At 32.2% G+C, this 27,314-nt stretch overlaps 9 protein-coding genes and 1 non-coding gene across 10 annotated transcripts, besides 3 other annotated features; 5 read left to right on the forward strand and 5 right to left on the reverse strand.

Moving 5' to 3' along the window:
• Nucleotides 1-412: 412 nt before the first annotated feature.
• Nucleotides 413-552: a mobile genetic element.
• A 343-nt stretch (nt 553-895) lies between these two features.
• TVAGG3_0002120 (uncharacterized protein) lies at nt 896-2,419 on the forward strand (the record flags this gene model as incomplete). Its single annotated transcript, XM_001312416.1, has 1 exon — nt 896-2,419. One exon carries the CDS (start codon nt 896-898, stop codon nt 2,417-2,419), a length of 1,524 nt encoding a protein of 507 aa, XP_001312417.1.
• A 65-nt stretch (nt 2,420-2,484) lies between these two features.
• Nucleotides 2,485-2,599: a mobile genetic element.
• A 296-nt stretch (nt 2,600-2,895) lies between these two features.
• On the reverse strand, nt 2,896-2,967 carry TVAGG3_0002140. Its single transcript has one exon. It is a non-coding gene; the product is annotated as a tRNA-Trp (tRNA).
• Nucleotides 2,968-3,126: 159 nt separating this feature from the next.
• On the forward strand, nt 3,127-4,122 carry TVAGG3_0002150 (uncharacterized protein; the record flags this gene model as incomplete). Its single annotated transcript, XM_001312415.1, has 1 exon — nt 3,224-4,090. One exon carries the CDS (start codon nt 3,224-3,226, stop codon nt 4,088-4,090), a length of 867 nt encoding a protein of 288 aa, XP_001312416.1.
• A 134-nt stretch (nt 4,123-4,256) lies between these two features.
• Nucleotides 4,257-5,946, forward strand: TVAGG3_0002160 (apoptotic process; the record flags this gene model as incomplete). Its single annotated transcript, XM_001312414.1, has 1 exon — nt 4,257-5,918. The coding sequence occupies one exon, from the start codon at nt 4,257-4,259 to the stop codon at nt 5,916-5,918; it is 1,662 nt and encodes a 553-aa protein (XP_001312415.1).
• A 230-nt stretch (nt 5,947-6,176) lies between these two features.
• Nucleotides 6,177-7,761: a mobile genetic element.
• Nucleotides 7,762-8,016: 255 nt separating this feature from the next.
• Nucleotides 8,017-8,697, forward strand: TVAGG3_0002180 (uncharacterized protein; the record flags this gene model as incomplete). Its single annotated transcript, XM_001312413.1, has 1 exon — nt 8,017-8,697. The coding sequence occupies one exon, from the start codon at nt 8,017-8,019 to the stop codon at nt 8,695-8,697; it is 681 nt and encodes a 226-aa protein (XP_001312414.1).
• A 404-nt stretch (nt 8,698-9,101) lies between these two features.
• On the reverse strand, nt 9,102-9,533 carry TVAGG3_0002190 (calcium-binding protein family; the record flags this gene model as incomplete). The annotated part of the gene is made up of 1 exon (XM_001312412.1): nt 9,102-9,533. One exon carries the CDS (start codon nt 9,531-9,533, stop codon nt 9,102-9,104), a length of 432 nt encoding a protein of 143 aa, XP_001312413.1.
• A 644-nt stretch (nt 9,534-10,177) lies between these two features.
• Nucleotides 10,178-16,857, reverse strand: TVAGG3_0002200 (aggrephagy protein; the record flags this gene model as incomplete). The annotated part of the gene is made up of 1 exon (XM_001312411.1): nt 10,213-16,857. One exon carries the CDS (start codon nt 16,855-16,857, stop codon nt 10,213-10,215), a length of 6,645 nt encoding a protein of 2,214 aa, XP_001312412.1.
• Nucleotides 16,858-17,026: 169 nt separating this feature from the next.
• TVAGG3_0002210 (uncharacterized protein) lies at nt 17,027-17,908 on the reverse strand (the record flags this gene model as incomplete). Its single annotated transcript, XM_001312410.1, has 1 exon — nt 17,420-17,788. One exon carries the CDS (start codon nt 17,786-17,788, stop codon nt 17,420-17,422), a length of 369 nt encoding a protein of 122 aa, XP_001312411.1.
• A 1,309-nt stretch (nt 17,909-19,217) lies between these two features.
• On the forward strand, nt 19,218-20,186 carry TVAGG3_0002220 (protein serine/threonine kinase protein; the record flags this gene model as incomplete). Its single annotated transcript, XM_001312409.1, has 1 exon — nt 19,218-20,186. One exon carries the CDS (start codon nt 19,218-19,220, stop codon nt 20,184-20,186), a length of 969 nt encoding a protein of 322 aa, XP_001312410.1.
• Nucleotides 20,187-20,694: 508 nt separating this feature from the next.
• Nucleotides 20,695-27,180, reverse strand: TVAGG3_0002230 (protein serine/threonine kinase protein; the record flags this gene model as incomplete). The annotated part of the gene is made up of 1 exon (XM_001312408.2): nt 20,695-27,180. One exon carries the CDS (start codon nt 27,178-27,180, stop codon nt 20,695-20,697), a length of 6,486 nt encoding a protein of 2,161 aa, XP_001312409.2.
• Nucleotides 27,181-27,314: the final 134 nt, after the last annotated feature.

Here is a 27,314-nt window from a genome sequence, read left to right on the forward strand (position 1 = left end):
CCCCTATATTGTTAAAATGGGAGTTTTAAGTTATCTAAGAACCGTTCTTTCAATCATCACATTTCTCCAAAACATGGGATCCACTATTGGATTCTCTTTTTTCGATCTTCATCCCACGCTCAAAAAATGGGGATCAGCACTCAAAATTTTATCAGTATGATAGAGAATCCAGTCCTTGGATATATAAATGCGCATGATTTCAGAGCGTTTCTAACAGATTTTGTAATGGTGATATCCGGATTCTCTTTAGGTTTAAGTTTCATTGTTGGATTGGATTCAAATAAATCATTTTGGAGGATTGTAATATGCATATGTTCGTGTCTACCAACGTTTTTCTCTTTGTTCTATGAATGGGAGTTTTATTATCAAGTAATTACGGCATTTACAACGCCACTTATTTTTTTCGCATTAAGGGTGCCCTATAGACGATAGACCACCCTCAGAAAAGCACTTTTAAGGCTATTATATTGAGAACTAGAATCCGGATAATCCATTCATTCGAGTTCTAATAAGGTTATTTTTATGATGTTTACATTATCGTTATAGGGCACCCTTAAGAATGGCATTATCCAAATATTTGGGAAACCCTTTGGAAGATTATTTATGTAATTGTAAAAGGAAATCCCAAGATAATGAAGCTGAATCTAAAGATAGCAAAAAGAAATCCAGGAAACTAACAATCGAAAATATTCAAGAAAGGAACTATGAATATCAAAGAGAACTTTTAACCAAAGAACCTGATAGAAATTTTGTTCTCAATGCATTGGAAGAAAATTTGCATATAAAGGAGCCACATAATATAATGGATAAACTTAAGATGCTCTTTTCTATTGTTGTGCTCTGTTTCGCTTTCTTTAACCCCACCAAGTCGAGTGTGTTGTTTATTTGTTTTTTAATGGGATTTATGTTGTTTCTATTTGGTATTTTTGGATCATGCAAGCTAACTAGGGCAGCTAAAATCACAAACAAAATTGGATTTAATAGAATCTTTCTGTTGCTTTTCACATATGCTTTGAATGCGTTATACATTCCAATTTTAGATTATTTCATAAAAATTGTATATAATACAGGAGTTACGTGTCCAGAAGGTTATTATTGGGGAGTTTATAGAGGTAAAGATACATTTCTTAAAGCAGATGGCCATTGCATTCCATGTGGATACACATTAAAGCAAAAATATCCAGGGATTGAAAGTTTTTTGAATGACTTCGTACAACCTAATTCAAATAACTTTACTTATTCTTTATTTACAAAATTTTTATCAGACAATCCTGGAATTTTAAATGAAACATATGATGCTTTAAATTATACCATGGACGGATTAAATGAATCATCTAATATGTGTCCTCATTTATGTTCAGGAAGCTTTATTCGTATTATGAAAGATCAGACATCGATTTACTTTGATTTTGAAACAAAGAGATATTTTATGTTTTTTATCTGTTGGGTGATTGCATTTGTTTTGTTGGTAATCCCTGTATTATATTATTTATTGATATACAGAGCAAGAAAAGAATTCAAAACACTTGTGGCATATGGAGATAACAAGGATGATCGTTGGGAGTGTTTATTGGAAAGAGTTGAAACTGTTGGTGTTACTCATCTCAAAGACTACAATTATAGTAATCCATATTTTGCAGTCTTCAAAATCGTATACAATTTTTTGGTTTTACTTGTAACAACATTAGCAAATCTAGCACATCCACACATTATTACATGTCTTCCAATAGTTCATATAACTATGATTGTGTTCCTAACGTTGAGGAAGCCATATTTATCAAAATGGAACAATTATTCTGAAATAGCATTAAGTGTTCTTAACTTAATTATAGGAATCTTAGCTTCAGTTAATCTTTTCAGTGATGTTAACCAGGTATTCAACACAGTAATTGTCTTAATAGCAGATTTCCTTGGTGTTGCATCAGAAATTGGTTCGGCTATTATCGAAAGTTATGAAAAATCAAAAATTACTGACCCAACTATAATGAATGAAAAAGAAATACAAGAGTTCCATCCATTAATATTTGATGAAGATGAAGAGCAAGGAATTTTAGAGCCATTAATAAATGAAGAAGAAGATAGCGAAGATTGTTTGTGCGGATGCTTGAGAGAAAGAAAAGTGCCTAAATTAATGCAATACGAACCAGATAATAGACCGGAAATATCGCTGAAAGACTTGAACCCCGTTGAATCTGGTGTTCAATTATTTAATGATGCCCAACCAGAGAGAAGTGGAGAAATAAGAAAAAGGTTACAAAATCTTTATATTTTCTACGATATATTGATTGATGGAGCTGAATTATCAATTCTAACACGATTCTTAAGACTTTTGGGTGTTTTTGGTCTTGCTGTGTCTACACCTATTATCAATGTGAAATCGGTTCGCTTTTCATGCATTAATTATGGAAGTTGGTTTTAATTCAATCAATATTCCAAAACATATTAATAAAGCTTTTTAATTTTATGTATTCGGTAATTTTTTAAGGCTACACTTACGCCCATCTGACTTTTATACAAATATCTGACAACTGCCGTGAAGCGTAATTGAAAAATAACCTTAAAGATCCGAATTGAAAGTCATGTCATACGGGCGTAAATGGATCCTATAAAAAGTGGTAATCCAAACTTTAAATCATTTTCACCGTGCCTGTTTTTCAATTTATTTGCGAGATATAAGGATTTTTTTAAGTGTAGATTTATGCCTGTTTAGCGTGTTATTCAATTCTGCTGTTTAAGGTTGATTTTCAATAATTCTTCATACCTATTGTTGAGCTTCAAGAATTATTATCTGTTGCTTATCAATATATTACTTCGGCCTCAGTCATTTTTATTGAAAAAGGAGCAATTTTATTTTATTTTTTTTTTGAAATCATAAAAATATTTATGAGAAAAATTTGAGGCCGAAGGGAGTCGAACCCCCAACCTTGAGATCTGGAGTCTCACGCAATGCCATTATGCTACAGCCCCTTTACAATTTTTTAAAAATTGTTTAATCTATAATCAAAATAATTTTCCACCCTTAAAATTGAATCAAATTCACCTCCTAAATCAATCACATTCCAAATGTCATTGATTTCGGAAGTTAATTCAATTTTTTTTTCATTTATTTCATCCTTATCATTTTGATTCTATTACAAATATCATTCAATTAAATCAGAATTTAGCAATATTTCGATCTAATATTCAGATGTTTCGATTAATTCTTTTATCCGCTATATTTTCTATGCTTTATATTTACACGATTCGAAATCAAACAACAGATGTAAAAATCCATAAATATACTTTATACATTTTGGATGTTTTAGTCTCAGAGCATAACATTTCCCGATTTTATGAAGAATATTATAGCTGGATCAGAAATTTACTCAAAGATTACAAAAATATTATCTTAAAAGTTGGAGCTACTTATGAGGTTGCAAAATTTCATACAATACTATATAATCATTCAAACGTACCACACATATTCTTTGGGCGTCAGAGAACGTTCGACTACATATATCCTTTTATTAATGGACTAGAAGACTTTCTTAACAATACTGATTTCAGATGGTTCCTTCGGACCACAGATGATGTTTTTATAAATCTTGAAAAATTGGATTCATTTCTTGACGATCTAGAAGATAAATTTGATCCACTAAGTGACTATATAGTTAGAGGATCGTTAGCAGGTGTAAGTGATCAGATATTTCTTCATGGAGGCCCGGGATGGTTAATGTCAAGATTTGCAGCACAAAAATATCTTGAAGACTACAGACTTAATCCTCCGCAAGTAGAGAGGACAGGTGATGACGTCGTTTCTTCGAAATACTTTCGAGGAAAGATTGAAGATTATGATTGTCCCCAGTTTTATGCTAGTCCATTAAATGTTGAATCCTTAGAACTTATAAATAGAAATTCAGACGATTTCCCTCCATGTCTATCTAATTCATGCAAATATCCTGCAAATTTAATCGCTGTTTGGCATTCTGGAGAACCACTGATGGAAATAGTCAAAGAAGGCCCAAGATTGCAATTTGCTGACGATATATGTCTTGAAAGTGAAAATTCGGGCAGATCTTATTTATGCAAACTTAATAATGAAACAATCTAGTCATACACATGCATTTCTAATATATTTTAAATAGTATATAGTAAACTTATAGAATATTGATTTGAAATTTTCTGTTTAAATAATCTTTTCAAATGATTTTACCATACAACATTAAGTATAACATATTCCGGCAGCATTTCTAACTTTTAAAATTTCATTTTGAGAAATGGGAATTCTTCGATTTTTAGCACCATCCAAGTTATTGATGGGATCACTCATTCTTATGGCCTTAACTTTCTGTTATTCTTGGGCCCAAATATATTTAAGAGACAAAACACTTGATTTTAAAAATATATTTCCAATAAATCAAACTCTTGATGCAAAATTATATTTCTCAACCTCGAAAAGAGACTTACTAGATAAGGTGATTTGGAAAAATCAATCAATACATTATTTGAAGAATAATAAATTAAGCGAGAAATTTACTTTGACAATACCACAAGGAATTGCAAAAAATACATCACTAGGATACTTGACATTACAAATCCATGCAGTAGTAAATAAACAACATATATTTCTTCGAGAAAATACAAATTTAATTCATTGGAGGCGAACAAAGGATAGATCAACCAAAAAGCTCATTGGTGGTGAATCCAATGTAAGCACAAATACTTATTCCTGGAAACCTTATGTTTATCAAAAATATAGATTTGACTTAGTTTACTTTGAATTCTTGAATCCAAAATTGGGAATCGCTGATGTCTTTTCTCTTTCCCAATATCCTCAAGTTGCAAGGACTGCACTCAAATATGACAAATTTTTCAATATTCCATCAGAGGAACGACTTCTAAACACTACACTAGATCATAACACAACACTTACATTAGAAATAAATATGCCACATAACTTCTGGTGGCAAATTAAATATAATTATGATATTGCTTGGCTTCAAATGCTAGATATATTAGGTGATGATATCTCTCATATGCTTAAATATTCGATGAACAAAATAAAACGAATAATACTGGAAACTCCTTTATATATTTTAGTATTTACAGCTGTTTGCACAATTTTGCATTCAATTTTCCAGTACATGGCATTTGAACATGATATAAAGTTCTGGGCCAAGCGTAAAAACTTCCATGGTGTCTCAATGGGAACAGTTTTAAATAATTTCCTTTCAGACCTCATTATTTTGCTGTATTCAATAGACACTGACACAGGAAATTTCCTGAGATTCACATATACTATCCAATGCTTCACAGGATTCTGGAAATTGTCAAAATTAGTTGATTTCTCTTTCAAACCACCATTTATCTCAATCAAAGCAGCCTACAGAGGTAAAGAAAATGATGCTGATAGAACAGGCCTCAAATATTGTTACATTGTCGTTACTCCTATCATTATTGGCTATTGCATCTACGAATTGTTCACGCAAGAGTTCACAAACATCAAGAGCTATATCATTCATTCACTTGCAGCAGCAATTTATTCTTACGGCTTCCTCGGAATGATTCCACAACTTTATGTGAACTACAAACTGAAAACTGTTGCTGGAATGAGTAAGGCTGCTTTCATTTATAAGTCTCTCAACACGTTTATTGATGATATTTACACATTTGTTGAGAAAATGCCTCTTATGATGAAAATTGCTTGTTTTAGAGACGATATTATCTTCTTTGTCTGGCTTTATCAGTGCATGATATACAGAACTGATCCAACTCGTATTAATGAGTTCAATATGCAACAAAAAGAAGAAGAGGAAGAAAATTCAGAAAATGAAATTCAAGAAGAGCAAAAGGAAGTCAAAACAAACGATGAAAGTCACGAAGGGCAAGAAAAAGATCGTGAGAATGAAGAAAAACATGAAGAAGGAAAAATTGAATAATTTTTCAAAAAAATTCTAATATTCTTCGGCTATTTACATTCATATTAGATAGTTATCTATTATATAAGCAATATATCTGTATAATAAAGAACTTTATTGTGAATATATAAATTTCATTATTTTTATTTCGCGAATAGTTTCAGGATGTGAAATACTTATGAATGGTGCACTAAGTACTGACTACCTTGTGCCGTTGATCCCTTTAACTCATATGATTTCAAAATTGCGAATGGAAAAGAAAAAAAAATATTTTAGATGAAAGGTACATTCACTAGGCGATAACAGTAAAATGGGATGAAAATAGGATAAATAGCATCCCTATATAGTGCCTAACAATATTTATACGGGCCAAAAAAATTTGGCTAAAGATTTGGCGAGTTATAAAACTTAGAAAATTGAGAGGGATTTTTATTTTTGAATTTTTTTGGAAAGTTAAAATTGCGATTAAAAATCGATTTCCAGGAGAACTAAGCATCTCATCATATATTTAAATCGATAAAAATATTAAATAATAGTTGAATAGTATAACAACATGAAATTATGGCTGAATCTACAGAAAAAATGAACATATTTGACATTTTTGAAAATTCATACGTTAGATGGTGACAGACTCATAAACTATACTTTAGCTAAGATTGATATATGATTTCAACAACACATGGTTAAAATCGTAAAAATATTTTAGATTTCAAAAAGATATATATGGTAATATAATGGAACAAAGTCAACAAATAGCATGTTAAATATGTTATAATTAACTTTTTATTAGATCCAATAGTAGATATCGAATGGTTTCCAGCTTTATGGTTAAATATTTTCTTTTCGAGCTTCTCTTTAACTGTTGTATTAAGGTTGTAAATTTTTGATGCTAGAAACTATGGAATCTTCTTTGCTGCTGCATTTTTCTTGAGAGTTCTTGCAATTTCGAATATATCTGCGCATTGTATGAAATGGGGGCTTTAAAATATCTTGAATCATAATAGGACTGCTTTTCCAAAGGAATGCTTATTTGTAAATCAGAGAGTTTCAAAATTGAGTGCAAGATTATCATCATAACTTTTGATTTTGCTGCGAAAAAGGAAGACAAGTAATTAACAAATCATTTACTGTTGTTCATCAAAAGAAGAAAACTTTGATAACAACCAATGATGATAAAATCAAGCTATCTTTTAATATTTTAAATTGATAAGACATTCAAAATATTTGAATGGTTTAAAATATTTTCTTTTAATTTCTATAAGATATTATCATGATTATATAATAAAATTTAAATTTTTATTCAAAAAGGCAATATTTCAAACTTTTAATTTCAAAAATCTTAATTCTGCAATAAGTGTATTTAATTGTAGCAAATTTAATGATCCCTCGTCATGCTTAGCAATTTGGAACTCATAAATTAATGATTTCTTCAAGTAAAATTCTGCATTATTTCAAAAGTCAATAATTCTCTAGTAACTTTTCTTCAAACCCTAACCATTATATTATATGTATAATGGAGAATAATTGCAAAGAAAGATAGCCGAATTTACTGGGTAGTTCTTGTGATGCGAAATAATTGCAAATTAACACCTAGTTTTAACAGCATCAATCTCTTTTTGCTCTCATTTAAATGCATTCGCACACTTTAATTTTGAAATATAAGATTTTTGGAAATTATCAAATTTATCTGCTCAAATACTATAGATCTTCATAAGTGTTAATAGAATCATTAGCCTTACATATAGTGTTTAATATAATGATGCACATTATACTGGGATTCATTCCTTATTCATCTAGTTATTATAAGATTTACAACCCCATGAAAATTTAAAATTTTGTCAAAAATAGTGAATGTACCTTTTTTAGATGACAATTTATAGTTTATCTCATAAGCATGCTAAATTCACTTTTAAAAAGACACCAATTAGCATAAATGGAAAAAACTGACAACTTCTGAAAAACCGAAATTTATTTGATTCATCTTTTATTAATGTTTCCCTTATTTCTAATTGCTGGACCAATCACAGATGAAGGCTTTTATAAGCTAAATATCAACAAAGATAAAAACATCACTCTACTAACCTCCCAATACGACGTTTTTATTTTATCTTCAAATCAAATGACTGAAAGTCTTAACTTTGCAGTGATAAATAGCGATAATTCCACATCAATAGTTGATTCAAAAGATCACAATATTGCAACTTCAATCAGAATTCAAAAAACAAACGTCACATTATTTTCAAAAGACGAAAATACGCTTGACATATTCATTTTAAAAGATGGACAATGCAGTGATACAACATTACTTGCTCAGTCATCTTCTCATTTCAGCTTTTCATTGAGTTCATCATCTGATAACAATATCTGTGTTTTTCCATATCAATTCCCATCATCTTTGAACATATCGATTGAAGGAAACTATACGATTTATTCAGGTGACAATTCCACTCACAATTTAACTAAAAATACACAAACAAGTGATCTCTTGTTAAACGGCAGCTGCTACGTTAACTTAAGTGGAAATACAATATCTATGAATAGCACCAGCAGCCTCCCAGCAGGCGAAGATTCTGATTGCGCGGCTGTTTTGTTCAAAATTCTCTCTGGAACAACCGTAACGACACCTTCTAGCATTCCTTCATATACAATGAGCTGCGAGCATAGCAACTTCAAGGTTGAACAGCAACAAGCTGCTAAACCACCGTGGGTTGTCATTATTCTCCTTATTCTCCTTATCTGCTTCTGCATTGCATCTGGAATATACTCTTGCACCCACAAAAACAACAGCCAACTCAAATAATTTTATTTTTATTTTATTTTGTCGAAAATTCGGAAACATATTCATCATTACTAAGAAATCATGATGAATTATAATGTTTTATATTTTTATTTCCTAAGCTTAACCGTTAACTATTTGATTATTTTTTATCATTAAAGAATTTCATTGAGTTCTTGAATCTATTGAGAAAAAAATGCATTAATGGTTTACATCGATTCGATGAACATGATAATTATACTAAAGTTCCAAATTAAATATATTTCAAGCGCTTGAAATGATGCGCATCATTAGATTTGGAAAAGATTATCTTTATACCTTGCATTAAAATTTATTAATTCGATAAGCTTCACCAACGATAAGTGAAATAAAAAAATATTAAAAAAATAAAGTTCATAGGAATTGTAAAATTTCAATATAAAAAAAGTTTAAAATTCGCAGTCTTCGAAGATGGAATATAATTCCTTGAAGTTGACATTTCCATCCTTATCTGCATCAATCTCCTTTAATTGAGACTGAGCTTCTTCCTTTGTTACTGGCTCGCCAACGAGGGAAGCAAAGTGGATCATTTCGTTAAGGTCAATAAGGCCATTGTGGTTCTTATCAACTTTTTCGAAAACTTTCTTGAAAAGTTCTTCTTTGTTTCCTGTAAGCTTAAGCTTATAGTAGGCAATGAATTCGTCGACTGTAATCTTTTCATCGCCATTTGTATCGAAGGCGACGATAGCTGCTGGGCATGTTGTTGAATCCCAGTCGAGTTCTCTGCATAAATTCTTTAATTCTTCGGTGTTGAGGTTGCCATCCTTATCTGTGTCCATTTGAGCGAAAATATTCTTGGCTTTGGCGATATTAGCATCCATTGCTTAAGAAATGAAGTCAATTTTACATCCTATCAAAACTTCACGTAATTTTGAATCATAGGATATCTCCATTACAATTTGATGTACATTAATATTTTACAAGAAAAAGCAAGAGATCAATTTGACACTTTTCAATCAAATAAAAAAAATCTTTTTTCTCCGCTCCAAAACCTTATTAAATGTCGCTTTTATATCAACTATTTATCATCTCCGCACGAAACTTATTGGATAAATCGAATTTTCCCAAAACTTTGTTGTTTTTTGAATCCATTACGAGTACATAAAGAATTGCTACATTTATGGTAGTATATGAGAAGGACTCTCCAATATATCAAATATTGTTCTCTTGATTAAATATAAAAAATACGATCGTTTGTGAAAAAAATCAAATAATAGCATAAAAAATCTCAATTTTCTCTAGTATTGGAGCCTAATTTAGCATGAGATATCATATTTTGATGCAGATATTCTGCTTATCTGCAACTTTATATGAGATATATATGTTTGGCTTGCATGGACAAAGGAATTTTTATATTTTATGAAAATATTGCATAAATATTGGCTAAAAATTACTCTATCATGAGAAGTTTTTTAAAAAAATTACAAAAACAAATCTTAAATTTACTCAAACAATAGATGAAAGTATTTTTAATTAAAACAAATATATATAAATAACAAATTAAAGTATAGCTGGTGTAATAGATAAATGTCCCTTTGCGTCAACAGTTACGAAAGCAGATTTAAGCTGGTTATAAGTTGCGAACACTAAATCCTTTACACTGAAAATAGCTGTTTTCATGTTTTCAGGGAACATTGCTTCGAAGAAAACCAATTTTCCAGATGCATCTTCTGCACAGATATAATCTGTGTCCACAAGATCAGAGAATGTGAAGACAGATTGAAGCGGTGTATCTATCTTCGCTCTTTTAATTTCATCTCCATCGATTGATAAAACCAAAATTTCGCTGTCGCCAGTGCAAATGACGAAAGCCGAATTATTTGTTATTATCAAATGACGAGGCTGACAAGACAAAGATGATTTTCCAACGAATCTTCCGTCAACTAATGAATGAACTTCCACAGTTCCATCATCCAAAGCGACAGCAAATATTTTCGCGTGTTCATGAGCTTTCAACAATTTAATTCTTTGTGTAGAATTATACAAAGTTATTGGCTGCAATTTCCTTGTTCTATCTGCTGCGTATTGGACTGTGCAACAATCCTGTGTATAAATAAATGACTTGTCGCAATAGTCAATGATAGAAACATCGATAAACAAGTTGTGTTCGACTTCCAAATTCGTTTCCTTGAATATGGAGATCTTCTTGTTTTCAGGCGAATATCTTGCAATTCCTTTATTGTTGTGGGAATAAGAACAGTTCAAATCTTTGTTTAATGACATTAATTTGCTGGATTTCTTCTCATGGAACTCGGATTGGAATCCAAATGAATAAACAAAGATATCTCCATCTTCAAGGAACAACATAAATGAGTAATGCATTGGATTCTTCGTTTTAAGTGTCGCACAGTACAAAATATCTTTTTCAACCTTGATATTATAAGAAATATTCTTCGCTTTCTCAACTTTAAGAAGCTGTGAAGGTTGATGTGGTTTGCGGAAGATCTGTCTGTGTCCAAACGATGAATTTCCTTTAACTCCCCAAATGTTGTCGATGAATTTAGGAATAAGCGCTCTTATTTTCGCAGATTCAAGAGCTTTTCTATGTTTGTAAATGAAGTCAAACGAATTCACGTTATCTGATTGACAAACAACAGATTGCAAGTAAAAGAATTCAGGAGGAATGCAGCCGTTCTTGCAAACAGATTCTTCCAAACTCACAGGATTCTTTGGCTGTGTTCTAAGGACTCTTTCAAGCGATGGCTCGTTGTAAGTGCATTTCGTAATATCTCGTGCAGAGAAATTACTCAAAGAGTTAAGAACACTTGGAAATACAGGATAAAGGTTTTTGTCGTTGAATGATCTCCCACTCAAAATGTTGAGTTTCATGAGATACTCGAAATTCGACAAAACTCCTCTTGACCAATCCATCGTCAAAGGGAATGACATGAACAATTCAGCAGAAGGCATTGACTGCACGAATTGTCCTGATCCCATGTATTTCATGAAATTCTTGACGAATGATGATGAATCAGTTGGATTCAGATCAATTAAATATGATCTTCCATCGGAAATGTAGAATTCAACAGCTGTTTCGCTTTTAGAACGCTTTCTTGTCAACAAAACTCTGATCATTTGTATTGTGAAAGCTTTTACGAAAGAAGATCCAACTAAATAGACGCAATCTCTCATAATTCTCAACGAGATTTCCCTTGAATTCTTTTTGGAAATCAATGAACAAGTTTGGATATAAACCAAATCTGTTTCAGGTGCAACTGGCTGTTTCTTTTTGATCATTAATGGATATTTCAGCTTCATTGCACAGTAGTTCATGCATGTCTTCTTATCTCTAACCCTTTCATTTTCTTCCAAATTCTGTGATTTCATTTTTTGCGGCTTTTCCATTTCGTGCTGAATCAAACCGAAAACATTGTCTGCCAAAGAAGGAAACGCTTGTGTATCAGTTATTAACTGTTTCGTCTTCTTCAGGATATCTCTGAACTCATTAGAAAACTCTGTAAATGTCGATTTGAATCGATTTTCGTATTCTTTGTGGAATTTTTCGAAAAATTCAAGAGAATTATGAGTAAATTCTATTTTCGGCTCTTGACTTAATTTCGAATCATCAATGAACAACAACAAATAGTTCTTTAACTTCTCATTCTTATACAAATCATAGCTAATCTGTGCAATTAATTTCTGCGACCAAATACCCGTGTCACTTTTTAGATCAATGAAAAAGTTGATTGACATTTGAGAGATATCGTAACACATCAAGTGTTCCAAGTGTGTTACATTACTCAATTCATTCTGGTAAGGAGAGTCCTGACTTTGGTAAATGTTGAAGTCTTTAAATGGACTTTCACTGAACTTTTGCAACAAATAAAAATTATGAGTAAAATTAGTGAAATGGAAAATAGAAGAAGTGAAACAAATATCAGCAATATAAGTAGTAAATGTATCATCAAAGTATTCTTTGTAATATCCCAAAGATATAAAGAAACTCTCCAAAAACTTCTGAGAGCTGTAAGGAGTCAAAACTCCCAAAAACCTTGCGAAATTAACAATGTCATTAAGTTCTTTGTTTCTGCTTGGTGATCGAGACAAAACATAAGCAATGAAATTACTGAAAACATCAATTACATCTTCTTTCTGTATTGCTGCAATTAATATCCAAATAAACCATTGTTTTTGCGTCTTTATTTGCTTCCTTTCGTTTATCCAATTCTGAAGAATTTCTGCCAAAGGTTTCATATCAACATTTCCTTTCAACATGAAAATAATCAACAAAAGATATAAGTTCTCGTACTTCTGGAGATCATTAAACAGTCTATTCAACAACTCTGATGTGTCAATTTGTATCTGCAAAGCCGAAGATAACAAAAATTGACTTAATTTATCTCCAGATAAATTGTAAATCACCAAAACAGCGAGTTCAACAATATCTATGTCTTTCGACTTCAAGAAATAAGCTAAACACGAAGCATCGTAGTCAGGAAGTTTGACAATGGCCGGACAAATGTCTAAAACAAGTTTAAGAAGCTGTAAAACTGTTCCTTTGTTATCTCTCGAACTAGAAATGTAATAGAACAAAAGATTCAAATCATTCTTAGTTATATTCACGTATGCCAAGCGTTTGATAAGCAAAACGAAAAGATCTTGACATGTTTTGAGGTTTTCTTTTGAAAAAGTATCAAAGATTGTTTGTCCAAGACGATGTTCGTGATTTCCTCTTGCATCGAAACAGAAGAAGAGTTTGTACTGTGCCATATATGTCTTAAACAAGTTTTTCTTCTTCTTTATCTCATTTGTTGAGAAAGGAATGACAATTTTGATCCAATGATTCAAAATAAAAATGAAATTGTCACTTTTTGATTGATTCCAAAGCCATGTGTTCAAAATCAAAGAAAACAACCATTCTGATCTGAGACTTCCATCAGTTAAACTAGTACAGAATAAGTTCCACATGGCTTTGTAAAGTTCTACAGTCAAAAGTGAAGTGTTCTTAAAAAGTGACGCCAAAATATTTGGTACAGATCTAAACAATCTTTGTGATAAAGAACTTGCCTTGAAAATTGTTGACAAGACTTCTATGACTGTTAAAGTGTTGTCTACGGAATGGTCTTGGTATTCGAAGAACTTGCAGATGGTTGCAGTGTTGTTCGCTCTTGCCAAACTCTCCAATAAAGTGTAAGGAACTTTTTGACAATAGTTTATTTTCGTGTTTACAATTTGGTCATCAACTTTTATTTCTTTGGCTTTGAGGACTTCATTTAAGTCGATTATCTTATTCAGACGTGTTGCTTGTATCAAATCATCTGAATATCCTTGGTACAAAACAATATCTGATAAATAACCACAAGAATAACTAGAACCGCCGTCGCAAACAGCCAAAATTGGATTTTCAATGAAAGAATATCCAACGAAATCAGATTCATTCAAGTGTTCTTGGTTAGAAATGGGATGGAATCTTATTGGCTTTGATTTCATGTTGACTCCAATTTGGACAGTATTCCACTTTCCCGGATAAAAGCTTCTGTTCACTAAAACAACTCTTACTTTTGCTTGGTTTTCGTTGTGTAACATTGCGTAAATTGTTTTCTGTGACAAATAAAAAGAAAAAGTGGAATTAGGTATAGAGAAATTGAATAAATTGACTTCTTCAGTGCTCAAATTAGATGTCAATGGATCAATATATATCTTGAACGATAAAGTAAAACCGTCATTTAAAAGTGACATTGGAATTTTTGCTTCAAAAGGCGGTGGAGTCAAACCAATTGTAAATTTCTTTGATATCTGGTTCCGCATCAAATGTAATTCAGATAATAAATCATTTGATAAACAACCACCTTTTGAAATGTGAAGTGAAATCAAATTGGCTATTTGATTGTTACTTTTTGATCTAAAAATAGAGAACATCAATGGTTTTGCTATTTCAGACCATGTTTCAGCATCAATTTCTAAAATAAAATTGATTTTGCCAAAAGTGATTGTCACTTTTCTGTCACTTTTATCGATCACCTCATTTATGTACAGCATGCAAATTATATCTATTCCGCCTTCATGCAGCATTGATTTATTGTACTCAGAATCCTGCGAAATCAAAGAAAATTTTGTAAATAATTCTGCCACTTTTTTAGAATTAATTCCAACAGCAGCGACCAAATACGGCAAAAACTGAGGAACTCTGATCAGAAAGATGTTTGTTGCGCACGTTCCTTCTGTTAAAATAGAATATAATATAGAGAAACTCTCATTAGAGCATCCATCTTCATCAATTCCATGAACAACAGAAATTATTTTCATAATAAATTCAGAATTTTCCAAAATTTTTTTGTTGACTCTGACAATCAAAGAAAAGAAACGTAAGAAATTACTTAAAACACTCTTGTTCTTGCTCTTCGACAAATAAACAAATAAAGAATATAAACAAGGCTCGAATTGCATTGCAATCTTTTCATGTATGCTCTGAGATAAACATTCAGTGATGTAATAAGCCAAAAGTGATGATCTCTCGTTGTTTGGATCATTGGAACACATCTGACATGCTTCTGAAAATGAATTCGCAACTCCAGAAACATTTATTTCTGTGTTTATTTGGCTCAATGAGTCCCTCAACGCTCTGACAGTGTATTTCGTCAATTCTACCTCGTACATGTTGTTGGAGAAGGCGGAGTTGAAGGAAGAAAGCTCAAGACACCTGATAAATGTGTATTCTGAGTAAAGTGGCCATAAAAGAAAAGAAAAAATTGCAATTTGAGATCTAATTGACTCAATATTCTTAGATAAGCCTCGTAAATTAACAAACACGGAGTTGATCTTCATAAGTAATGCATCTTCTACAAATAAACTGGGTAAAAATCCGCAAATCTGACATCTGATCAAATTCTCTGCGAAAAGTATTGGATATTTGCTGTCGAAGGCTGTGAGTATTAATTCTGGACTGATCATACGTATATCTTCGAAGAAAAGCCTTCTCAATGCGAGAATTTCTTTTCTGACAGGAATTTCGCTGAAAATAGTCTCTTCTGGATTAAATATCTTCGATGTAATGACTCTGGGTATAACCCCTGTTAGAATGGCCGGAGTTGCCGTCGCTTTCAAGATTACAAAAAATGAGTTAAATAATTCAATCAAAAATTCAAATTGGTGAACAGTAGCAAGAAGATTCAACATACTCTGGAAGAAAACATCACGCATTTCTGGTGTTGCGTGAAAAAGAGCTTCAGAAATTTCAATTGATTTTTGATAGACTTGTGAACAGATTGTGACGACATAATCAAGGTCATCGTAAGGTGGTTGTTTCAGTTCATCGAAAAGAGACTTCTTAAGTTCATCAGAGTATTCGATTTTTTCGATATTTTGTTTTTCGATTTGGTAAGGAGCATTTTGCGGAGTATTAGTAACTGTATAAGCAAAGAAGACTGATGGTAGTAAAACGAAAGAGTCATTTAAAATTTTGCATTCAGAAAAATTCGAAATTCGGCAAACCGCTGAAAAAGCTTTAAGATTCATACTTGCTATTTCTTGTTGTAATACGATAACTAGAGATGACAAGTCTGGTCCATATAATATGTTGAATTTTTTGACAGTCATGTGTTCTATGAGATCAATCATTTCAGTTATGAGAGGTGGATTCCCTGAGCCTGATACCATTCGAAAAATTAATACCATCGTTGGAAAGTATTGAGGTGTTGGAAATTTATTTAAATAAATAAGGTTGAAAATTAATTTCACGACGTTATCATTGTATTTTCTATTTACCTCTTGAAAGTATTTTGTGCAGATTAATTGAAATATTTGGCAATTCATATTTTCGTGTTCAGGATATTTAATATTCGAAAAAATAGTTAAAAGATTGCAAATTTGTATAGGATCTTGAGTTGCAGTAAATGTTTGATACCAGCCTAGTGATAAATATTGGAAAATAATAGAGTACATTTCGGTATTTTGAAATGAATTAAAGTCTGGGCTTATTACTGAGAATAAAGTTTCGGCAGAAAACTCTGCTTTAAGTGGGGCGAGTTCAAAAATGTTATCGAGAGATTCTATTTGTTGTGTATCTTCAGAGAATCTAATTAACTTTTGCTTGTCAACAACTGGAATAGATCTAATTATTGCCAAGCATCTTTCTGACTCTGGATCTTTTGATGTCGGAATATTGTTTCTATAATTAATTAGATTTAAAATAGGATTCTCTTTCATTTTCTGAGAAAAAGTGACGTCTGATCTGGAATCAGTGTAAGTATTAGAATTCTCTATACTACTGGTTGCTGTGCATAAGAATCACGGAAACAGGTGCAAACATGCATAAATCTTTAATTTCAAGATTAGAAAAAAGTTAATTTATGCTTTATAGGGTTTTGATTAATACGAAACTTTTTATTTGTACTTTTAAAGCACAAAAATACTATGAAATTTATAACTCTTGATCAATATAAATCTTCCGATAATCATAATGGTGTCCGATCTATATTCAGTTCTGGATGATCAACTCAATGTAATGTTAATTATTAAATTTGAATAGCCTATTCGTATATTATAAAACATTTTGTATTTTTCTTTCAAGATTAAGCTGAAACGGTATGTAAAAGAAATAGTATTGGTGTTATGTATATCATTCTCAAACCTTAAATCGGAAGTTCAATTTATCTTCAAAATTTATTATGAAAATTGGACAAAATGATTAGGTAAAAGTTTGATTGTATGATTTTATAAAGACAGTTTAAATATAACAAAGAGAATATTAACTATTTGATCTAAATTTCTATTGCATATTTGGAGTAACTGAAGGAAATTCAGTAGATTGCATTGTAGTCTGAGCTTTTTGTGTAACAGATGGAAAGTCGGCTGATTCAAATGCGACGGAAGTAGGAAGTGGAGGAGCATTTTGATCGATAATGAGAGGTCCATTTGAAGGATATTGATTTGGTTGCAAGAGAGGTGTATGATTTGGATTTGTATATATAACGCTATTGCTTACGACAACAGGTGAAACTGTAACTAAAGGTTCACTCGCGATTACTTCTTCTACAGCGGGTTTGCTCTTGAAGCAACCTGTGCAATTTGCGACCCAAAGAACAATGACAATTGCCAAAAATGTAGCAACTAAAATTGCAAGTGTCGCTCCATTCATAATTCTCAAAAAATTGAAAAAGTGCTTAATTCTAAAAAGTGACTCTATCTGAACGGAGTAATTATGATAAACCCGGAATTCAAATAGCATATTCAATATAAGCTTCTAAGGCCAATGATTGCGAAAAGACTTTTTGCATTAGGGCTGCCTATCGAAATGATTTTGTGACTTTCTATAACAGAGGGATTATCAATTATAGATTAGCTGTAGTATGTATCGTGATAAATTAAAATGCCATGGTTCATTATTCTAATATTAAATTTGAAATCAAGAAATTCGATCAAGAAATACTTTTTTACTGTTCTACATGCTTATGTTCCTAATGGGTGTATTGATTTTTAAAGATAATCCGCGTGGCATAACATTATTGTTCAACAATATCTGATAGTAAATAAATTATAATAGTTCTCATCAGTCTAAGCATATTTTGTCTCAATTTGCATTAAATAGTTATTAAAGGCATTTGGTCAATTACATTATGTAGATATCTTGTCTATAATGTTGTATTTAGTCGGATTTATAAGCTCATGGCCTATTTGCATATGTACTGTTATTATGTATTTTTAATTACAATGTTCATTTCCTTTTGTTGGAATCAAAATATCTTCAAGTCAATTGTATATAAAACAATAATAATGAATTAATATAATATAGATGAATAGCAATTTCTAATGTATTGGTAGTTATCGAGAGTCAAAAGAATTAGTTTATTTCAAATATTTACTATTTTATTGCTTGAATCACAAAGTTCATATTAAATTTCTGAATACATTACTTTTCCATAAGGAGTTCCAGAATGAACGAAGTCAAAGTTTCAAATACACTCGATTCGTATGTAACCTAAACGGAATTTTAGGTTATTCACACAAAATTATCTGCTTATTATAGCTGGCTAACTCTATCATATTTATTTAAAAGAGTTATCCAACTAAACAACTATGAGGTACGACACTTTTCATGTAATATTGCCTGACATTGAAAAAAATATTTTGATAATTTTATATTTTTGCCAAAATAGTTAAATATGGATTTACTATGCTTCCTAAAATTGGAATTCTTAATCCCGATAACGCTCGATTTTACATTATTCAATGAAAAAAATTTATCGACTACAGAATTTGTATATGTTCGAAAAAAAATCATAGTTTTGTTCAATACGAAACAGTGTAAAACTTTTCCAGGTAATCGTATTTACACAAAATTTTTGCTGTGCTTTTTTACAAAATGACAATTTTGAGAACCCATCTAATCCATAGGATTTAAATTATTAAAATATTGATTATTGCATGTATCTGAGTAACATTGATCCTGTTGATTTTTGCATTCAATTTATTTATAATCCAAAAAAACTAATAAAAATTGATATTTATAGTTTATACATTATTTCAAGATAACTGTTTTTTCTGACAGCTTTCAGAAATATTCAAAAATGAATGTTGAAGAACTAGAATACTTAAGGTCTCAGGGCATACAAGTTTTAGAGAAGATTGCAAGTGGTGGTAATGGTGAAATCTTCATTGTTTTCAGTCATCAATACTTTTCCCAGTTTATTCTGAAAAAAATCAGAGAGAACATTTTTAATGAAGCAGAAATTGAATGCATGATGAGGTGTTCAGATCCTTCTATTGTTGCACTATACAAGTATTACAAATTTGGTGGATATATTTATCTGCTAATGGAATTGTGCAAATGTGATCTCGAAAAATACATCAAAACTACTCAAAATATCTCAGAAAAAGACACCGCAAACTTAATTAAGAGCCTTATCTTAGCCGTTAAAGCATGTCATGATCATAACATTGCTCATTGTGATATCAAACCTTCCAATTTCTTAATAGATAACTACCAAAGAGTCAAAATTGCAGACTTTGGCCTATCCTCGATCTTTGGTCAAAACAAGACATCAAACATTTGTGTAGGCACTATCTATTTTATGGCACCCGAAGTAATCAGACGCCAAGCTCATGATTCTTTAGCAGCAGATATATGGGCACTTGGAGTTACAATATATTTCATTGCTACAGGAAAATATCCATTCTACTCGGCTGTTCCCGATGAATTAATTGCTCAAATCTTCCAAGGGCAATATTCAACGGCCTGTATCGCTGACTCAAAGTTAGTTCAATTAATTGCGGCTTGTCTTTCTCCAGATCCTCAAAGCCGTCCTACAGTCAATCAACTTTTGCAGATGGACTATATCGCATGTCTTGATATTGATAGCAACAAGAAACTTTTACCAAAAACAGGATCAGTTTTATCAGGATCTCGTTTAATTTTGAAGCCTAACGTTCCATCTGTAATTCGTGCCCGAGTCAGAACACCAAAGATGGGCAAAGTTCGAGCAAGCTGCAGTTCTGTCCCATCACAGCTCCATCCTATTCAAAATTTAGCAATTTGAAATTGTAATTTATATTCATGTATTATGTTATATATTTGTAATAAACATGTTGCGTTAATTCTAGATTTAAAATCCGTTTTGGATTGTTCGACAATTTAATTTCTCAATGAATATGATGTCCTTTTTAAATGATGGGATTTGTTATTTCATAACATGAACAGCATATCATGCATAATCATGGACAACTCGCATTAATTTATGTGAGTCGTAATGATATTCCTGCTGATATCATTTGCTTTTCGCACAAAAAGCTAGCATAATTTAAGTTTTTGGAGGAAACAAATTGTTCCATATTATTTATAGTCTTACTCTTATTTTTTAACCTAAAATTTATACATGGGAGTCGTATTTGTATCCCCCTTTTTTCGACCCAAAGGTATTACGCTTCCCTGGAAATAAAACTGTTATCATTAGGAAGTCACACAAATTAAATAAGATATAAAAATGATTAATTGAACTATTACAATTTAATATATACAAACAAAGAAAAAAAAATATAAAATATAAATTACCAAAGAGGACACCAGCCGCTATAAAGATGTGCCAAGTTATATTTATTGCGGGCAGCTTCTATTAATGCCGATACTTGTTGAGGAACACTTAATGCAATTTCTGGATCAAAATCTTTTCCGTTCAATTTATCCCATAGCCTTGAAATGATTTGTTCTCTTGTGTATTCATCGTTATCATAATCTTCTCCTGGCTCATTCAAGAACATTTCGATAACAGATTTCAAAGGTGTCGAATTCTCTCTTGCTACATTCACAACACGTTCGCAGACAGCTCTAAAGTCACTATCCACACCCCCAATACCGAAGGCCCTAATAATCATTCTTGTCAGTCTGAACGGAATCAATTCAGGAAAAACAACTCTTCTCATGTCAACTTCGAAACAGTCTCCGAAATCGATGTGAATAACTTCACCACTTGATCGATCTATCATTATATTCAAGGCATGTCTATCTCCAAGACCCAAAATATAACCTACAATCGATGAAATTCCCATTGATTTCTGGAAGTGAAGTGATCTTTCAAGCCAAGCATCCGCTGACGGACTTTTTAGCCAAAAAACTTTTCTCAAATCATCAGCAGATGTTTCTACATCTGTTTCATTGATTATTTCCAATCTTTGTATTGGCCTTAAGTTATTGAAATCATTGATAGATTTCTGGCACATCATATGACCTTCAATAACTTGATCAATTCCATGGAAAACTCTGTATTCTGTAATCAAATTATGCAAAGCATCGCTTCCATCAATCCATTGTATCAAACCAATGTCAGTACTCAATGGCAGTATATTGTATAATCTCAAAGATATCGAATCGCTTGCCAAACTAAAATCTTTCTTAACTAAAGTATTAATCAAAGAAAAGAACTGCATCATTCTCAAATCTAACTGCAAATCTTCATTCGCTTTCAACAGGAAAATGTATTGTTTTCCATCAGTTCCAATCATTTCTAATCTTCTCGGATGCTGTTTAGAAGGCAATACTTCCAAAGCGTCTTTGATTTTCTCAATGTAGACACTTGGAGGTCCGCCAGGAACTAATATATGTGAGACATTTATCTCTGTGTTTTTCTCAGTGACATCGCACAATCTGATATTATCTATTGAACAAATAAATTTCTCTGAATTAGCTTTGACTAATTCTACAAAATAAGATGGATCTCCTCCTGCACTTAATATGTTAGTTATCTGTTCAATGTTCTCGAAATTCAATCTCAAGAACAATCTGTCCATTGGACAAACATGATTCGAAACATTATCCATCAAAGTTTCTAAATAATCTGGCGCAAACATTGTCCATTTTTCAAACAATGTTGATGCAGCATTTATAAGAGAAAGTCGAAGTTTCTTGGCTTCTCTAGTTATATCTGGAAAGAACCTCAAAGCTAATTGTATCAAGTTCTTGCAGTTCTTGTGCAAATTGTCATTTGCGCTCTCTGTTCCGACATAAAGAGGAAAAACTAAACTTTGGATGGAAGATTTCATCAAACTTTTGATGATTTCGCCTGAAATGTCTGCAGCACGTTGGTTCTCATGTCCTAGTTGTGAAATAAGCTGTGGAATGGCATCGACAAATTTAATTGGAGGAATTTTTGAAAAAATCTGACTAGTTACATTCAAAACTTGATCGTCAATGACAGATTCGAAGAAAACAGAAATTAATTGAGCCAAATCAACGAAATTGACAGAGATTTGAGCAGTTATACAAGGCACGAAACCTCTTATAGCATTGATTGCGTAGTTCATGTTGCTTTTATCCTGTTTGAACAGCATAAAATTGGCAATTGCCCATTTTTCATTCAGTAAAGAAATTGAAGGATCTGCAGGACCTCTTTGATTTGATATTTCCTTGATCAGATTCTCAAGGATTTGAGCGACATCGTTAAGTGTTTGCACGTTCTGTCCATTAGTAATAAACATCCAATCCGTGTATTCAATCATCAAACTCGGGAATTTTGTCAATTTCGGATTTTCTTCCATCAAACTCCTCGACATTCTCAATGCTTCGTGTCTTTGTCCCAACGCCCACAGATATCTTAAGTATTGGAGAACAATACTCGGTGATGCTGTGTGTGTGTTGAAATTCGGGTATTGGAATTTCATCATGAAATTGAACATGTTAAACTGTTTTTCATGTAAAAATATTGTTAATCCTCTCATGAATCCTTTCGTGTCATCTTGTGCATAAACTAATCTCGGCTTCAAAATATCCCACAAAACTTCACTTGTTGGCTCGCAGTTGATGAACCTGTTTCTCCAGACTTTTGAAGGAGGATTTCCCTGGAAGTTGATGACTTCTGTCAGTTCGTAAAGGATCTGTGACTGTACAATAATTGGATATACTTGGGAATACAAAGATTTGAATTTTTGGCTGTGTTGTTGTGCAATTAATTTGAAAGCGGAATTAATTGTTTTCTCAGCTCTTTTCATGTTGTTATTCAAGATCAATGCGTAAGCAAGTAATATATGGCTTTCCAATGTATCCAATTCCATCGCCAATGAATAAGTCAGCATCTGTTGATATTCTTTTACAAAGAAACTCGCACATGCATAATTAAATGCGATTTTCTTTTGTTCTTGTTTTGTGAACTGGTCGAACTTGTCTTTCTGGTCCAAGATCAAGTCATATCTATGTAGATTGCATGCAGCAGTTAGATAGCTACTGAAATCTTCGATTTCTGGATTTGGACAATCGATAATTTCACCAAAAACTCTCAAAGCTAAATCCCATTGTCCCAATCTCATCAACATGTGTTTTGTTTGACTTTTCGGAACAACTTCTATTAAAGATTTAACAGCAGACAATCTGTTCGCTTGGTGCGCAATTTCAATGATAGGAATGGCTGCTTCAGGCGATGGATTTTGCATGTATTTGTCCTGTGCATCGTAAAAAGCAAGAGAATACAATTTTGCCTTTGTACACAAAGTCAAGAAATCTTGTGTTTCAAATTGCAAAGGATTCTCGCTTTTCTCCATCAGTTCGCAGATAGTAATGAACTTTTCCAATATCTCATTCGGTATCTGCTGATGATGCAAGATTTCGCTGAATTCCTTCGACAACAATGACTTGAATTCAATAGACAATTGTTTCCAAGTACTCAACAAAGCAGGAAAGAAAAGATAGTCAGCTAAAGGTTGATGTACATTTGCGAGTTCAACACAAGTAGAAACAACAGGACAAGGCGCGTAAGATATCAATGTTAACAATGCCTTTCTGTACCAGTTGTTCCATCTTGTTGTTGATTCAGCTTCCCTCAATTTGAAGAAATAAATGATTTGCAATGGATCGAAATCATTTACTTTGGGAAGTTTTGCGTGGATTTGGTTCAAACTCGACTTTTGAATGAAAGGAAAGTCAGTGATCTGTAAGTTCTCTGTTTCTTCTGTCTTTTGGATTATCAGCAAACAGTTGTTTTTCGTTTCTTGATCATCAATAAACAAATCAGAAATTCTGTAAATATACAAACTGCTTGAAGAACCAATTCTAACTAACAAAGTGTATAAGACTTGTCTTGCCAAGTTATACACGTCTTTGTTGCTATTCGATTGGCATATCCCGAAAAGAGCAGAGAAAATGGCAGCAATGAAATTCAATGGATTTCCATTTTGTGAAATATACAACAAACTTTCTAAAGCTCCTATTTTCGTCTCGTTCTGAACTAAATCATCAGAAATAATTGAGCAGATCTGTGGCAATGCAAGTTGACAAATCTGTTGCGAAATAGGACTTAATAATGCAACAAGTCGTAAACATAAAAAAGTGACAATAGGTTTTGTAATGTAAGCAGAAGCCAAAGTTTCTAGCAATTTTGGAACGATTGGGCCCCAGAAATCGGAAAAATCTGTGTGTATGACAATAACCAAAGCTGTTACAACGGATATTATGCTTTCGAGGAAAGGGTTCATCCAGATATTGTTAATTTCATTCATAATTTCAGGAATGTAAGGGGTAACTCTTTGTTTTGTTATATATATTAGTGTTTCCAGTTGACTTAGAGCTACAATCTTCTGACTATCTATCTTTTCTCTCAAATATTGTAACACAATATTAATAATTTTTTCCAAAGAAGCAGGATTCGGAGCATCCATGTATGCCAAAACGTTTATTGCTACAGTTAATGTCTTTTCTCTAAGGCTAGAGAGAGATCTGTCGTCGACCATCGCGTGTAATCTGTTAATAATGTATTGTCCGAAATACGAGTTGATCGACTGTTGATCCTGGAGCTTGAATATGTCGTGGAAGTCAGTATCAACTACTCTCTGAGAAAATTTTTTTGATCCGAATACTCTCTGCGGAGTTACAGCTCCACATTGACCAATTAAGTTGATTGCGCTTACTCTTAGTAATGTAGAGTTCGATGTTGCTATGATATTCATCAAGTTTTCCAGCAGGAGAGGCGCAATTGAGTAAATTTCTGGTGGAGTTTCGCTTTGTTCCACGAAACTAGAGAATGTTTTGATGATGATTTTCTTTATGTGTTTGTCTGAGTATTCTCCAAGTATAGAAGTGAACAAAGGGAAAATGTTTTTGATGTGAGGAAGGATGAGTTCCTTGTTGTTTCTCAGAATGACTTGTATTACTTCTATCAAGTGATATGTCATCTGATTCTCATGTTCTGTCTGGACACTTATAACTTCTTTTCCTCTTGTTGAAAATATGTGGATACAAAGAGGTAAAACTAGTGTTGAATACATCGGAATCATTTGGTTGGCTGCTTCAAGTAAGGCTGGAAATGACTGCAAGTACTTTGTCCGTTCAAAGACTAAGTTCGTGCACACAATGTTCATGAAATGAAATCGAATCGCGTGTCGCAAAATTACGTCAACTTGGATCGGACTAAATGGTCGGAGTTTTTTTAGTAAATTGTAGTCGGAAATGCGGACAAGTGGAGAGTCATCTTTCGCAAGGATCTCAAGGAAGTTCAAAACAGGTTTTTGCGCTAATATTTCGTAGTAAAATTCATCAAAAATTTCAATAAAACTGACTTTGATTTCGGGTGAAGGTTCTGACAGGGTGGAACTGAGTATTTTAAGGATCTGATCGAGAGATCTGTGGCTGGAGCTTAGATATAATATAGCCCTGGAAGCAGTAACCCTTAAATCTCCGTCTTTGGAAAATAAATAACTTGTTGAGGCTTCGTAAAGGACTTCTTTGTATCCAAATGGAATATCTGGAATAAGCGGAATTAGTTTGAGCGCACTTAATGAGTCTTGGCCGCTCGATGTGACTTCATTTGCAATTTTAAATAAAATTCCTTCCGAAAACTGTTTAATTAGTGGTGGGATCTCTTTAATTAACTTTGGAAATAAATCTATAAACTTCCTTTCGAACATTACTGGGTTTATTATGCTAAATAACATCGAAGTATTTATATTGAAGAAATCTGGATCGATTTGAATGATTTTAGCTATAATATCAACAATCATTGGATAATATAAGTTTGTTGCTTGATATGTTATTGTTAAAAATAAAGAAATTAAATTATTATTAATTATTTTCTTTGGCTGAGGCAAAAACTTGATTAAACTGAAGATAATGTCGAGTAGTGGTGGAATAGCATCTGGACTTTTCGATAAATCATTTAGTTCTGTTAAATATGACTCCCAAATCGAATTTAGAAAAAAATCTGCGTCAATCAATGAAATAAGTGAAATTACTTTGTATGAAAGCGCTTTAATAATCATCTCTCTGTTCTTCGTGAATGGATATATCGCTGTATAGAACTTAGAAGCTTGTACATCCGATGGAAATAATCTCATCGAAATAACTGCATTCATTATGCCTAAAGCTCCGTGTGTAGAATATTTTCGTTGATCTCTAAGTAAATTCATTGCATAATTAAATGTGTTACGTATAGTTAGCTTGTGTTGTCGATTTCCGTGAGCTCTTGTGAGGATTGATATATATTTGGTAAATACATCGAGTGCTAGTGTTCGTATTGAATCGTTCGTTGATATAATATATGGCAAAAGAAGTTGATTCGCAGCTGGATAATTGTAAATAAAAAAATATGGAAGGTGAGTAGATATTTCTCTTATTAAAAATAAACCCATCATGTTGGATGTATTATCAGTACGTGCTTTAATTAGACCTATGCCTCTATTTAAATATCTTCTGGAAAATTTTTCATCAGTTTCGCATGTTTTCTGGGCTACTTTTGCAATAAAATTCGAAAATATTAACATGTTGTTTGAGTTTTGACTTGAAAGAAGAGTATCGAATAATGGATATAATTCTGAAAGGTTATCGAGAAAAAAATGGCATAAGGATGTAAGCCCTATATATAGTTTTAACAATGAAGTATTATCTTTGACTTCTGATAATGTTGTAAGATAATCTTTGGAATCTGATATCCATTTTGCTAATTCTGTTTGATTTTTTAGTTGCAAAGTATCTCTTATATCATCCCATATCCGTTTCGTAAGGTTTTGAGCTTCCGAAAATGTAGTTGGGAGGACAATTCGAGAGACGGTACTTTCCATCTCTCGAAATATGAGCTGACATAATTTTAATCTTGTGGAATTAGGCTATTAATCATTGTTAAATTGAGGAATTATGGAAACATTCCGAAATTTTGAAATTCAATTTGCCTCATCATTCTTTAGGCTTATGTTTA

The sequence above is a fragment of the Trichomonas vaginalis genome, chromosome IV (genome assembly GCF_026262505.1).
Source record: "Trichomonas vaginalis G3 chromosome IV, whole genome shotgun sequence".
Classification (NCBI taxonomy): Eukaryota; Parabasalia; order Trichomonadida; family Trichomonadidae; genus Trichomonas; species Trichomonas vaginalis.